Genomic DNA, 16,083 nt, shown 5'->3' with positions numbered 1-16,083 from the left:
GCTTATCAATATTAAGCAGATTATGGAGCAAAGTTGAAGCCTCTCAATCCACAAACACCCGTGCTCTCCAGGGCTTCAGTGTGACCATCCTGCGACCACAGTGGATCTGAAAGTCCAACGATAACCCTACTGCCTCTACTCTATTTGAAGTCCCCTTAGACCTGAAGAACTACTCCAGTACTGACAATTAATTACAAAACCATTGGCAGCCTTTTCTTCACAGAAGTGAGATGTTTTGGTCCTCAATTTCTTTATCTTGGCAATATAAAGTGCACAACTTAAAAGAGCTCAAGCACAAAACATAGGTTATCTTTGCTAAACAAGGTCACTGTTTGATCTGCTTAGTTTCTCCAGCATTGCATTTTCACTTCAGTGTCTGCAGTCTTTAAGGTTTATATCTTTTACTTTGGTTTGCTAGAATAGAATCCTAATAAATTTATGAACCCATCCCATTTGCCCCTTTACATTTCAGGCTCGCCACCAACACCATGACTGGGGAGGCTAGGGAGTGAGAGCCCAGCCATTGAGCTGGGGGTTAGAGAGTCCAACCAAGCACCCGGGGGCATATGAAGCATGGGGACTGCTGGGAAAAGCATGGGGTGGGGGGGGGGGGGTGTTGGGGCATGAGGATTGAGGGAGATGACAGCAAAATATGTGGGGGGGGGTGAGGGGTACATGGAGAATTGGGTAGCCATCACAGGAGAGGGGTATGTGGGATGCACAGGGACAAGGGAAGCCAACACAGAGGGTGGGGAGGGGCGTTGGGGGGACTGGGGCAGACGGGCCCAAGGTGGGGAGGGGCGTAGGGGGGACTGGGGCAGACGGGCCCAAGGTGGGGAGGGGCGTAGGGGGGACTGGGGCAGACGGGCCCAAGGTGGGGAGGGGCGTAGGGGGGACTGGGGCAGACGGGCCCAAGGTGGGGAGGGGCGTAGGGGGGACTGGGGCAGACGGGCCCAAGGTGGGGAGGGGCGTAGGGGGGACTGGGGCAGACAGCCCAAGGTGGGGAGGGGCATAGGGGGACTGGGGCAGACAGCCCAAGGTGGGGAGGGGCGTAGGGGGACTGGGGCAGACAGCCCAAGGTGGGGAGGGGCGTAGGGGGACTGGGGCAGACAGCCCAAGGTGGGGAGGGGCGTAGGGGGACTGGGGCAGACAGCCCAAGGTGGGGAGGGGCGTAGGGGGACTGGGGCAGACAGCCCAAGGTGGGGAGGGGCGTAGGGGGACTGGGGCAGACAGCCCAAGGTGGGGAGGGGCGTAGGGGGACTGGGGCAGACAGCCCAAGGTGGGGAGGGGCGTAGGGGGACTGGGGCAGACAGCCCAAGGTGGGGAGGGGCGTAGGGGGACTGGGGCAGACAGCCCAAGGTGGGGAGGGGCGTAGGGGGACTGGGGCAGACAGCCCAAGGTGGGGAGGGGCGTAGGGGGACTGGGGCAACACAACATGCTTTATTAGCAACTCAATCTCAAACAAGATAAAACAAGCACATACTGAAGGATCCTGCTCAAAACAAGACCACAAATTTTGTTTTTTTTTTAAATTTGGATCAAGTTTCATTGTAATTTACAATGTTATATTTAACAAACAAGTAATGCACATCAGAAGCACCAAAGTGCAAACCCACACCATGAAATAGAAAACAAAAATGGATTAAAATGCTCTTTTACATTCAAACATTCTGAAGAATTAAAAATAATACAATAGCCCCAAGGGGAACATTGCACTGCAAAGTCTTTCAAACTAATTGAACTGTAGCTTTCAATAGCTGAAGTTTTACTTACCATTAATCTCAGCAGGACAGAGTAGTTATAGCAAAAATAAACATACATAAGCAGCATTCCAGGCTTGGGCCCTTCAAGATGCACATCTTTATCTTTGCTATATCATGTAGTGTTTGACCTACTGAGTTTCCCCAGCATTGTTTTCCCCAGGAGTCAGTGCTTATCAATATTAAGCAGATTATGGAGCAAAGTTGAAGCCTCTCAATCCACAAACACCCGTGCTCTCCAGGGCTTCAGTGTGACCATCCTGCGACCACAGTGGATCTGAAAGTCCAACGATAACCCTACTGCCTCTACTCTATTTGAAGTCCCCTTAGACCTGAAGAACTACTCCAGTACTGACAATTAATTACAAAACCATTGGCAGCCTTTTCTTCACAGAAGTGAGATGTTTTGGTCCTCAATTTCTTTATCTTGGCAATATAAAGTGCACAACTTAAAAGAGCTCAAGCACAAAACATAGGTTATCTTTGCTAAACAAGGTCACTGTTTGATCTGCTTAGTTTCTCCAGCATTGCATTTTCACTTCAGTGTCTGCAGTCTTTAAGGTTTATATCTTTTACTTTGGTTTGCTAGAATAGAATCCTAATAAATTTATGAACCCATCCCATTTGCCCCTTTACATTTCAGGTTCGCCACCAACACCATGACTGGGGAGGCTAGGGAGTGAGAGCCCAGCCATTGAGCTGGGGGTTAGAGAGTCCAACCAAGCACCCGGGGGCATATGAAGCATGGGGACTGCTGGGAAAAGCATGGGGTGGGGGGGGGGGGTGTTGGGGCATGAGGATTGAGGGAGATGACAGCAAAATATGTGGGGGGGGGTGAGGGGTACATGGAGAATTGGGTAGCCATCACAGGAGAGGGGTATGTGGGATGCACAGGGACAAGGGAAGCCAACACAGAGGGTGGGGAGGGGCGTTGGGGGGACTGGGGCAGACGGGTCCAAGGTGGGGAGGGGCGTAGGGGGGACTGGGGCAGACGGGCCCAAGGTGGGGAGGGGCGTAGGGGGGACTGGGGCAGACGGGCCCAAGGTGGGGAGGGGCGTAGGGGGGACTGGGGCAGACGGGCCCAAGGTGGGGAGGGGCGTAGGGGGGACAGGGGCAGACGGGCCCAAGGTGGGGAGGGGCGTAGGGGGGACAGGGGCAGACGGGCCCAAGGTGGGGAGGGGCGTAGGGGGGACAGGGGCAGACGGGCCCAAGGTGGGGAGGGGCGTAGGGGGGACAGGGGCAGACGGGCCCAAGGTGGGGAGGGGCGTAGGGGGGACTGGGGCAGACGGGCCCAAGGTGGGGAGGGGCGTAGGGGGGACTGGGGCAGACGGGCCCAAGGTGGGGAGGGGCGTAGGGGGGACTGGGGCAGACGGGCCCAAGGTGGGGAGGGGCGTAGGGGGAACTGGGGCAGACGGGCCCAAGGTGGGGAGGGGCGTAGGGGGGACTGGGGCAGACGGGCCCAAGGTGGGGAGGGGCGTAGGGGGGACTGGGGCAGACGGGCCCAAGGTGGGGAGGGGCGTAGGGGGGACTGGGGCAGACGGGCCCAAGGTGGGGAGGGGCGTAGGGGGGACTGGGGCAGACGGGCCCAAGGTGGGGAGGGGCGTAGGGGGGACTGGGGCAGACGGGCCCAAGGTGGGGAGGGGCGTAGGGGGGACTGGGGCAGACGGGCCCAAGGTGGGGAGGGGCGTAGGGGGGACTGGGGCAGACGGGCCCAAGGTGGGGAGGGGCGTAGGGGGGACTGGGGCAGACAGCCCAAGGTGGGGGACTGGGGCAGACAGCCTAAGGTGGGGAGGGGCGTAGGGGGACTGGGGCAGACAGCCCAAGGTGGGGAGGGGCGTAGGGGGGACTGGGGCAGACGGGCCCAAGGTGGGGAGGGGCGTAGGGGGGACTGGGGCAGACAGCCCAAGGTGGGGGACTGGGGCAGACAGCCCAAGGTGGGGAGGGGCTTCGGGGGACTGGGGCAGACAGCCCAAGGTGGGGAGGGGCTTCGGGGGACTGGGGCAGACAGCCCAAGGTGGGGAGGGGCGTAGGGGGACTGGGGCAACACAACATGATTTATTAGCAACTCAATCTCAAACAAGATAAAACAAGCACATACTGAAGGATCCTGCTCAAAACAAGACCACAAATTTTGTTTTTTTTTTAAATTTGGATCAAGTTTCATTGTAATTTACAATGTTATATTTAACAAACAAGTAATGCACATCAGAAGCACCAAAGTGCAAACCCACACCATGAAATAGATAACAAAAATGGATTAAAATGCTCTTTTACATTCAAACATTCTGAAGAATTAAAAATAATACAATAGCCCCAAGGGGAACATTGCACTGCAAAGTCTTTCAAACTAATTGAACTGTAGCTTTCAATAGCTGAAGTTTTACTTACCATTAATCTCAGCAGGACAGAGTAGTTATAGCAAAAATAAACATACATAAGCAGCATTCCAGGCTTGGGCCCTTCAAGATGCACATCTTTATCTTTGCTATATCATGTAGTGTTTGACCTACTGAGTTTCCCCAGCATTGTTTTCCCCAGGAGTCAGTGCTTATCAATATTAAGCAGATTATGGAGCAAAGTTGAAGCCTCTCAATCCACAAACACCCGTGCTCTCCAGGGCTTCAGTGTGACCATCCTGCGACCACAGTGGATCTGAAAGTCCAACGATAACCCTACTGCCTCTACTCTATTTGAAGTCCCCTTAGACCTGAAGAACTACTCCAGTACTGACAATTAATTACAAAACCATTGGCAGCCTTTTCTTCACAGAAGTGAGATGTTTTGGTCCTCAATTTCTTTATCTTGGCAATATAAAGTGCACAACTTAAAAGAGCTCAAGCACAAAACATAGGTTATCTTTGCTAAACAAGGTCACTGTTTGATCTGCTTAGTTTCTCCAGCATTGCATTTTCACTTCAGTGTCTGCAGTCTTTAAGGTTTATATCTTTTACTTTGGTTTGCTAGAATAGAATCCTAATAAATTTATGAACCCATCCCATTTGCCCCTTTACATTTCAGGCTCGCCACCAACACCATGACTGGGGAGGCTAGGGAGTGAGAGCCCAGCCATTGAGCTGGGGGTTAGAGAGTCCAACCAAGCACCCGGGGGCATATGAAGCATGGGGACTGCTGGGAAAAGCATGGGGTGGGGGGGGGGGGGGTGTTGGGGCATGAGGATTGAGGGAGATGACAGCAAAATATGTGGGGGGGGGTGAGGGGTACATGGAGAATTGGGTAGCCATCACAGGAGAGGGGTATGTGGGATGCACAGGGACAAGGGAAGCCAACACAGAGGGTGGGGAGGGGCGTTGGGGGGACTGGGGCAGACGGGCCCAAGGTGGGGAGGGGCGTAGGGTGGACTGGGGCAGACGGGCCCAAGGTGGGGAGGGGCGTAGGGGGGACAGGGGCAGACGGGCCCAAGGTGGGGAGGGGCGTAGGGGGGACAGGGGCAGACGGGCCCAAGGTGGGGAGGGGCGTAGGGGGGACTGGGGCAGACGGGCCCAAGGTGGGGAGGGGCGTAGGGGGGACTGGGGCAGACGGGCCCAAGGTGGGGAGGGGCGTAGGGGGGACTGGGGCAGACGGGCCCAAGGTGGGGAGGGGCGTAGGGGGGACTGGGGCAGACGGGCCCAAGGTGGGGAGGGGCGTAGGGGGGACTGGGGCAGACGGGCCCAAGGTGGGGAGGGGCGTAGGGGGGACTGGGGCAGACGGGCCCAAGGTGGGGAGGGGCGTAGGGGGGACTGGGGCAGACGGGCCCAAGGTGGGGAGGGGCGTAGGGGGGACTGGGGCAGACGGGCCCAAGGTGGGGAGGGGCGTAGGGGGGACTGGGGCAGACGGGCCCAAGGTGGGGAGGGGCGTAGGGGGGACTGGGGCAGACGGGCCCAAGGTGGGGAGGGGCGTAGGGGGGACTGGGGCAGACGGGCCCAAGGTGGGGAGGGGCGTAGGGGGGGACTGGGGCAGACGGGCCCAAGGTGGGGAGGGGCGTAGGGGGGACTGGGGCAGACGGGCCCAAGGTGGGGAGGGGCGTAGGGGGGACTGGGGCAGACGGGCCCAAGGTGGGGAGGGGCGTAGGGGGGACTGGGGCAGACGGGCCCAAGGTGGGGAGGGGCGTAGGGGGGACTGGGGCAGACGGGCCCAAGGTGGGGAGGGGCGTAGGGGGGACTGGGGCAGACGGGCCCAAGGTGGGGAGGGGCGTAGGGGGGACTGGGGCAGACGGGCCCGGGTGGGGGTGGGGGGCCCGGGTGGGGGTGGGGGGCCCGGGTGGGGGTGGGGGGCCCGGGTGGGGGTGGGGGGCCCGGGTGGGGGTGGGGGGCCCGGGTGGGGGTGGGGGGCCCGGGTGGGGGTGGGGGGCCCGGGTGGGGGTGGGGGGCCCGGGTGGGGGTGGGGGGCCCGGGTGGGGGTGGGGGGCCCGGGTGGGGGTGGGGGGCCCGGGTGGGGGTGGGGGGCCCGGGTGGGGGTGGGGGGCCCGGGTGGGGGTGGGGGGCCCGGGTGGGGGTGGGGGGCCCGGGTGGGGGTGGGGGGCCCGGGTGGGGGTGGGGGGCCCGGGTGGGGGTGGGGGGCCCGGGTGGGGGTGGGGGGCCCGGGTGGGGGTGGGGGGCCCGGGTGGGGGTGGGGGGCCCGGGTGGGGGTGGGGGGCCCGGGTGGGGGTGGGGGGCCCGGGTGGGGGTGGGGGGCCCGGGTGGGGGTGGGGGGCCCGGGTGGGGGTGGGGGGCCCGGGTGGGGGTGGGGGGCCCGGGTGGGGGTGGGGGGCCCGGGTGGCGGAGGGGGGCCCGGGTGGGGGAGGGGGGCCCGGGTGGGGGTGGGGGGCCCGCCTCACCTCCATCACTGAACTCCTCCTTGAAGTAGACGGTGGGCTCGGCAGTTACCACGGCCAGCAGCAGACACACCAACAACCTGGTCTTCATCGTCTCCGTGAGTCGCGAATCTTTGGGAAAATTACCGGTAAGCCAACAACTCCGAACCCACAACTGAAGCCTACGAGAGCGCGGCGCCTGTCCTGTTCACCCTTTATACCCGTACGCGTCACTCGAACTTAGCCCACCCTCTGTTCCTACCACGCTGATTGGCTCAGTGCCACGCCGCCCGCAGCTTTCCCCTTCCTCCACTGGACCGAAGCGCTGTCACACAAACTCTCCACGCCGCCAGCACGCTAGGTTGCGCCGATACCCAGATGGCTGCTGTTTATTGGCTGGGAGAAACGTCATGGCGGCCGTCTAGAACCAATCAGCAACGACCACATGTTCAGACGTCGGGAGGACCAGTGAGCCCGCCTCCTCCCCGGCTGGTCATTCCTGATTGGTCTTTGTGCTTGCCAATCATAACAACTGGCAACTGATCTTTTTCCTGATGCATGGAAGTGGCAAAATAAAATTTAATGCAGCATGCACGACAACACATGCACTTAAATACAGATTTAATGCAGGGTAAAGCTGCTTAGGTTTTTATTTATTTGATTGCATTTCAGTAGATTACAGTATTGCTTTCTTGCACAGTGTACTGATGCAACTGGGTGATAAAATGGGAGTCCACAGCCATCCTCAAACCATAAACCAACATTTCAAGGCACCATTGGAGCAATACCAGCATGTTCCAAGGCCAGTAATTACAGCCATCATCGTTTGCCCTTCAAATTCAAGTCAAGTTTATTGTCAACTGATTGTACAAATATAACCAGGCAAAACAGCGTTCTCCGGTCCTCGGTGCAAAACATGCAGACGCACAACCAGACATATTGTTGCCATATTCATATCTACAAATAAATCAATATTGTTTTGTACATATGAGAGTCTTGGATGGTGAACGCAAACAGTTTCTTTGGTTGTTCAGCATTTTGCCTGTGGGAAGAAGCTGATCCTCAGCCTGGCTCTAATACTCCTGATTCTCTTTCCCAGTGACAGCTGAAAGATGCTGTATACAGGGTGAAAAGATGGTGGTGAGCACCTTGAACCACTGTTTTCCCATGAGGCTTTTAAGGAAAGAATCATGATTTATTTCCGATTCAGGATGGTGTGCAACTTGAGATGATTGAAAGACGAAAGTGAAAACTGAATGAAATGCTGGAGGCACTCAGCAGGTCTTTCAGTGTCTATAGGAGGTAAAGATATATTGCCAACATTTTGGACCTGAACCCTTCGTCAAGGTATGACCAAAGCAAAGCTGGCCAGGGGTTGAATCCAGACCAACAAAATGTGTTAATTGTATATGATAAGGGGAGAGGTGAGAATCGATTTTGTTTGTGTGGAAGGAGAGAGAAGGAAAAGGGTGAGAGACAGAGTTGGGAAAAGGCAATGGGGAAAGAAGTTGAAAGACTCCAAAGCCATAGGTTTGTGAGGAATTGATCAAGTCTATCTCAGTGATTGTACTGCACTTTGTAGATGGTACACCATTTTCATATTTGAGGTGGTGGATGGGATGGGTTGCTTTGTCCTCTATCACATCAAGATTCTTGAATATTGTAGCCTCACTCACCCACGCAAGTTGAGAGGACCCATCATGCATGTGACTTGTGCAGGTAAATGGTGGAAGTGCAGTCAGAAGATGCACTTGCTGCAGGATGCAACCTATGACCTGCTTGAAGCCACAGGATTTGCTGCTCTCCTTTGCCTGCGTTTGGCCTATATCCCTCCAGCCTGCACCATGTATTTTCAACCTTTTGTCAGCTCTGCCCCACCCCCAGGACTCTGCTCAATGATTATGGGCCCCCTTCCCTGTGAAGCAATCAAGTTTTGGTTTCTTCCGTACTTCTTTCCTTCCAACTGCACAAAAAAAATTTATGTTACTTGGGGTGAAAAGAAAACAAAGCTTTTACTTAAATGTGCTGTGACCCCTGTTGAGAATGGCTGCTCTCAAGTTTTCCTAACAAATACCTGTCCAAATATATTTTAAACATTATAATTGTCCCCACTTCTACCACTTCCTCGAGTAGCTCATTCTATATGCCCACTGAGATTTAATTTATTGCCATGTACACAGATACATGAAAACCTTCCCTTTGTGGGGGGGAGTCACGTGATGGAGTAGTGGCCGGTCGGGGAACTCCAGCCCTCTCCGGAAAAGTTTTAAAAAAAAACAGAAAACACAAAGGCACAAACATAAAAATTAAAATAAAGTGAAAGTAAAGGTGGGAAGAAAATGGCAGCGAAGAAAGAAAAGTCGAAAGCAACGGGAAGAAGAGAAGAAGAAAAGACATCGGAAGAAGAAGGTGAAGGCCTTACCTGTCCGAGGAGGCCCGCCGCGGAGAGAGAAGCCTGCTCCCTCAGGTCAGTCGAAGTCCCGAGCTCGGGACTACAATTTTCTTCCCACCTTTATTTTCACTTTATTTCAATTTTTATGTTTGTGCCTTTGTGTTTTCTGTTTTTTTTTAAACTTTTCCGGAGAGGGCTGGAGTTCCCCGACCGGCCACTACTCCATCACGTGACTCCCCCCCACAAAGGAAAGGCAATAAATTAAATCTCAGTGGGCATATAGAATAAGCTACTCGAGGAAGTGGTAGAAGTGGGGACAATTATAATGTTTAAGAAATGTTGTCTTATAAAGTGTTCAAAACAAGAAAGCAGAAATGGATAAGAAGGAAAGGTGATGATAAGGAAACGGAAAGGAAAGATAAACAAAGTATGAAATGGCTATGTTGAACTATATGACTTTAAATATTAACGGAATACATAACCAAATCAAAAGGAAGAAACTGCTAACTTTACTGAAAAAAGAAAAAATTGATATAGCATTCGTGCAAGAAACACATTTAACTGAAATGGAGCACAAGAAATTAAAGAGAGATTGGATAGGACATGTAACAGCAGCGTCATATAATTCAAAAGCTAGAGGAGTAGTTATATTAATCAGTAAAAATGTACCAATTAAAATAGAAGAGGAAATAATAGATCCAGCAGGGAGATATGGAATGATAAAATGTCAGATATATTCGGAGTTTTGGAATTTACTCAATGTATATTCACCTAACGAAGAAGATCAAAAATTTATGCAAGATATTTTTTTGAAGATAGCAGACACGCAAGGGAACATACGCAAGGGAATTCAAACTTAATTTGGATTCAAACATGGATAAAACTGGGAAAAAAATTAACAGAAAGAACAAAGTAACCAAATTTATAATTAAATCGATGTAAGAAATGCAACTTTTGGATATATGGAGGAAACAACACCCAAAGGAAAAGGAATATTCATATTATTCGGGTAGACATAAAATATACTCAAAAATAGACCTATTCCTGTTATCAGCTCGCATGCAAGACAGAGTTAGGAAAACAGAATATAAAGCTAGAATATTATCGGACCACTCACCCTGATATTGACAATAGAGTTAGAGGACATCCCTCCAAAAATGTATAGATGGAGATTAAACTCCATGCTACTTAAAAGACAGGATTTTAGAAAATTAATTGAAAGACAAATTAAAATGTACTTTCAAATAAATACGGAATCAGTGAAAGATAAGTTTATACTATGTGACGCAATGAAAGCATTCATCAGAGGGCAAATAATAAGTTATGTAACCAAGATGAAGAAGGACTACAATCAGGAAACAGAGCAGTTGGAAAGGGAAATAGCAAATATAGAAAAAGAATTAGCAATGAAGGAAGACACAACTAAAAGAAGAGAAGTGGCAGATAAAAAAATATGAAACACTACAAACATATAAGGTGGAGAAGAACATAATGAAGACAAAACAGAAATATTAAAAAAACGCACAAAATTCTAGCATGGCAGCTTAAGACAGAACAAGCTAAGAGAATGGTATTGGCATCAAGGAAAAAAGAGAAGCAAATCACATATAATCCAACGGAGATTAATGAAAACTTCAGAGAATTCTACGAACAATTATACCAAACTGAAAATGAAGGAAAAGAAGACAAAATAGATGAATTTTTAACTAAAATTGAACTACCAAAATTACAAATAGAGGAACAAAATAAATTAACAGAACCATTTGAAATAGTAGAAATACAAGAGATAATAAAAAAAACTACCGAATAGTAAAACACCAGGAGAGGATGGATTCCCAATAGAATTCTATAAAACATTTAAAGATTTATTAATTTCTCCCCTCCTGGAAGTAATCAACCAGATTGATAAAACACAAAGCTTACCAGATTCATGCAAAACAGCAATAATTACAGTAATACCAAAGACAGGGAAAGATCCACTTGCACCAGCGTCATATAGACCAATATCTTTACTTAACACAGATTATAAGATAATAGCTAAACTATTAGCAAACAGTTTAGCCGACTATGTACCAAAAATAGTAAATCTAGACCAAACTGGATTTATTAAAAAAAGACGAACAACAGACAATATTTGTAAATTTATTAACTTAATTCATGCAGTAGAAGGAAATAAAGCTCCAACAGTAGCGGTTGCTTTAGACGCAGAGAAGGCCTTTGACAGAGTAGAATGGAATTATTTATTCAAAGTATTGCAAAAATTCAGTTTACCAGAGAAATATATTAATTGGATTAAAGCATTATATAAGGGGCCATTGGCAAAAGTGACAGTAAATGGAAAAATATCAAAGCAATTTAACTTAAGCAGATCAACAAAGCAGGGATGCCCACTATCGCCCTTATTGTTCGCGTTAGCCATAGAACCACTAGCAGAATTGATAAGAACAGAAAATAAAATAAAAGGGATAAAAATAAAAGACAAGGAATATAAAATCAGTTTATTTCCAGATGACATTATAGTATATTTAACAGAACCAGAAATATCAATAAAAGAATTACATAAGAAAGTGAAGGAATATGCAGAAGTGTCGGGATACAAGATTAACGCAAATAAAAGTGAAGCAATGCCAATGAATAATGCGGATTTCTCAAAATTTAAGAAAGAATCACCATTCAGATGGCAAATGCAAGCAACAGGATACCTAGGTATACAAATAAATAAAAACCTCGGCCATCTATATAAACTCAATTACCATCCATTAATGAAAAAATTACAAGACGACTTAGAGCATTGGAAAGACTTACCACTAACACTAATAGGAAGGATAAACTGTATTAAAATGAACATTTTCCCAAGGATACAATACCTATTTCAGGCATTGCCAATACACTTGATGGAGAAATTCTTCAAGGAGTTAAAGAAAATAATAAGGAAATTTTTATGGAAAGGGGGGAAACTGAGGATAGCACTAGATAAATTAACAGAATGGTATAAACAAGGAGGCGTACAACTGCCAAACTTCAAAAATTATTATAGAGCCGCACAATTAAGATGCCTATCAGATTTTTATCAAACAAGGGAAAAGCCAGATTGGACTAGATTAGAACTAGATAAAATAGGGGAGAAGATACCCGAACATATATTGTATAAATGGGATGAAAAATTGGTACAACGTAGGAATTCTCCAGTATTACATAATCTGCTCAATATTTGGAAGAAAATTCATGTAGAAAGGAATAAGACAAATTACCAACTACCAAAACTAATACTGACACAAAATCAACTAATCCCTTTTACAATAGATAACCTTTCCTTTAGAGAATGGGAGAAAAAAGGGATCAAAAGAATAGAAAATTGCTTTTCAGGAAATAAATTATTATCTTTTGAACAAATGAAGGATAAATATAATATAACTCACGATACAATGTTGGCATACTACCAACTGAAATCCTACTTGAAGGACAAATTGGGAAGCAGTCTGAGGTTACCAGAGGGAAGTAATTTTGAATATGTGATTACAGACACAATGATAATCAAAAAATTTAAAACAAACATGTATATTAAACTGCAAGAAAATAGAATGAGGAAATAAATGGTAAAACTAAACAAAAATGGGAACAAGATTTAAACATAAAGATAAAGAAGGAAGCATGGAAGAAGTTATGCTCTGGAACTATGAGAAATACAATAAACACGAGGTTACATATGATACAATATAACTGGATACACAGGCTATACATTACACCTCAAAAGTTAAATAAATGGGACACAACAGTATCTGACAGATGTTTTCGCTGTAAAAAGGAAATGGGAACAACAATTTATGCAATTTGGACATGTGAGAAAGTGAAAAAATTTTGGGAAGATCTAAACCAGATATTAAATAAAATCACAAAAAGCAATATACCAAAAAAACCCAGAGATCTTCCTCCTAAGTAACATAAAAAGCAAAGAATTTGGACTTGATTTGGATAGTGAACAAAAAAGATTTGTTAGGATAGCCCTAGCTGTAGCAAAAAATGTATTATATCAGCCTGGAAATTAGAAGACAACTTGAGAATACAACAATGGTATATAGAAATGAATAAATGTATTCCACTACAAAAAATAACATATAATTTAAGAAATAATATTACAATATTTGAACAAATATGGGAGCCATACATGAAACACAATAGAGAAAACCTACCGGGGACATCTACCACCTAAAATGACAGAAGGAGAAGGGAATGAAAAGAATTGACTCAGTGGAATTTCTTGTTTATTTTTATTGAGTGACAACATTGTTTGACGGGTTTAATGTATCTTAGATTCTGAACTTTAAATGAATGGGAGGGGAGGTAGGGAGGGTGGGATGGGAAGAGGGAGGGGGGGAGAAAATGTCACTGTATATATTTGAAAAGAAAAATGTATGTATCTTGATCAATGTGGTTTATAGTGTGAAAAAAAAATTTAAAAAAAAACAAGGGAAAAATCAGATTGGACCAGATTAGAACTAGATAAAATAGGGGAGAAGATACCTGAACATATATTATATAAATGGGATGAAAAATTGGTACAACGTAGGAATTCTCCAGTATTACATCATCCGCTCAACATTTGGAAGAAGATTCATGTAGAAAGGAATAAAACAAATTACCAACTACCAAAACTAATATTGATGCAAAATCAGCTAATCCCTTTCACAATAGATAACCTTTCCTTTAGAGAATGGGAGAGAAAAGGGATCAAAAGAATAGAAAATTGTTTTTCGGGAAATAAATTATTATCCTTTGAACAAATGAAGGATAAATATAACTCACGATACAATGTTTGCATACTACCAACTGAAAACCTGCTTGAAGGACAAATTGGGAAACAGTCTGAGGTTACCAGAAGGAAGCAATTTTGAATATGTGATTACAGACACAATGATAATTTAAAAATTTGTAACAAACATGTACATCAAACTGCAAGAAAAGGAGAACGAGGAAACAAACAGTAAACCTAAACAAAAATGGGAACGAGATCTAAACATAAAGATAAAGAATGAAACATGGAAGAAGCTATGCTCCGGAACTATGAGAAATACAATAAACACGAGGATACACATGATACAATATAACTGGATACACAGGCTATACATCACACCTCAAAAGTTAAATAAATGGGACCCAACAGTATCAGACAGATGTTTTCACTGTAAAAAGGAAACGGGAACAACAATTCATGCAATTTGGACATGTGAGAAAGTGGAAAACCAGATCTTAAATAAAAACCAGATCTTAAATAAAAAACAGATATTAAATAAAATCACAAAAAGCATTATACCAAAAAACCCAGAGATCTTCCTCCTAAGTAATATAAGAAACAAAGAATTTGGACTCGATTTGGATGGAGCACAAAAAAAGATTTGTTATGATAGCCCTAGCTGTAGCAAAAAAATGTATTATGTCAACCTGGAAATTAGAAGACAACTTGAGAATACAACAATGGTATATAGAAATGAATAAATGTATTCCATTAGAAAAAATAACATAATTTAAGAAATAACATTACAATATTTGAACAAATATGGGAGCCATACATGAAACACAATAGAGAAATCCTACCATGGACTTCCACCACCTAAAATGACAGAAGGAGAAGATAACGAAAAGAACTGACTCAGTAAAATTTCTTGTTTATTTTTATTATGTGACAACATTGTTTAACGGGTTTAATGTATCTTATAGATTGAACTTCAAATAAATGGGGAAGGGGGTGAGGGAGGGAGGGAAGGGAGGGGGGAAAAGGGGGAGAAAACGATACTGTATATATTTAAGAAGAAAAATGTCTGTATGTATCTTGGTCAATATGGTTTATAGTGTGAAAAATAAAAATTTTTTAAAAAAAAGAGGCCTCCACCCAGACCATGGCCTCTTCATACTGCTACCATCTGGAAGGAGATACAGAACCACTCAGGCGCACAAGGACAGCTTCTTCCCCTTTGCCATCAGATTCCTGAATGAACAATGAACCACAGACTCTGCCTCACTTTGTCTTTTTCTTTCTCTTGCAATAGTTTTATTTATTTTGTAAGGTGGCACATAAGAGACGAGCCCGGAATGCTGACTTTGTTGTCCTGGATGAGTTGGCCCAAAGAGATTGTTCTATGCTATGCGGCTCTCTATGACTCAATGACATTCATCAAGTTAAAGTGCCAACCAGCACTATAGAATTTCATCAGTTTTCAGAAAAGAATTTCAAGGCCCATATTCAGTACCTTCACGATCTCCCCAATATCTAAGCTATGCATCCTGGAACAGGAGAGGAGGGGGTCTCCAAATGTTTATGCAGACAGAACCTCCTCTCCCTGTGGTGTCACGATGTCTTCCCTGATTTAACTGCTTCTGTCCCACTTTCTCTTCCAAACAGAGTTTGATGAGAGTCCACTGTGTTCTGAACCTCTTGGTTATTAACCCTTTGAACTCCCTGTTTTCAGGTACTACCAACAAGTACATATACTCCGTGTCCCCATTTTCCAAGACTGGTTTTGTACCCAAACACCACCTGGCTCATACTGTAGTTTACCCTTGGACCCAGTCTGAAGTATATATTATGAATGGTTAAAAATGACTGGAGTCCAATGGGTTAAATTTTCAGCAAACAATTTGTGTTGTAGCATGAACATAATTTTGTATTTCTAATATTTTATTAAAAGCTAGAAGAAGGCCTTTCAGCCCCTTGCCTCTATGCTGGTTCTCAGAACAATCTCATCTGTCCCAGACTCTGCATTCTCTTTCATGCCCAGTAACTCACCCTGATTCCTCCACTACCTATACCAGGGATAAGTTGCAATGGCCAATTAACCTACAAACCCACACATCTTTGGAATGTGAGAGGAAACAGAGCACCTGGAGGAAACCCATGTTGTCACAGAGAATGTGTGTAATCTCACGAACAGGGTTGAATTCAGGTTGTTGAGCCTGTGGGAAATTGTGCTCTGTTGCCACTCCCCAACTGTTTTGTAAAAGAACTGCAAACTGAAGTTCAATCAACCTTCTTCAATGCTTCGGTTTCCGTACAAACTAACCTTTCGAATTGCTGACTGGGTGAGAAGTGAAGCAGTGTCACCTTACCTTGGCCCTCGAACAGTTCCTCTGAAATAATCTAGACTGTG

At 46.7% G+C, this 16,083-nt stretch overlaps 1 protein-coding gene across 2 annotated transcripts in view; it reads right to left on the bottom strand.

Annotated features, from left to right (window-relative positions):
* Positions 1-16,083, bottom strand: part of LOC138758361 (calreticulin-like) — a 59,722-nt gene that overhangs the window by 29,569 nt on the left and 14,070 nt on the right. Inside the window, exon 1 of one of the 2 annotated variants that reach the window (XM_069927173.1) lies at positions 6,574-6,781. The exons of the other annotated variant lie outside the window; for it this stretch is intronic. Coding sequence (XP_069783274.1) covers positions 6,574-6,661 — 88 coding nt within the window. The 5' untranslated portion in view covers positions 6,662-6,781. Of the gene's footprint in view, positions 1-6,573; positions 6,782-16,083 lie in introns of those variants that run through there. 2 annotated transcript variants of the gene reach the window in all.

Source organism: Narcine bancroftii, chromosome 3 (genome assembly GCF_036971445.1).
Source record: "Narcine bancroftii isolate sNarBan1 chromosome 3, sNarBan1.hap1, whole genome shotgun sequence".
Classification (NCBI taxonomy): Eukaryota; Metazoa; Chordata; class Chondrichthyes; order Torpediniformes; family Narcinidae; genus Narcine; species Narcine bancroftii.
Note: the sequence above shows the minus strand (reverse complement) of the source record. Positions and strands in the feature narration are given on the sequence as shown.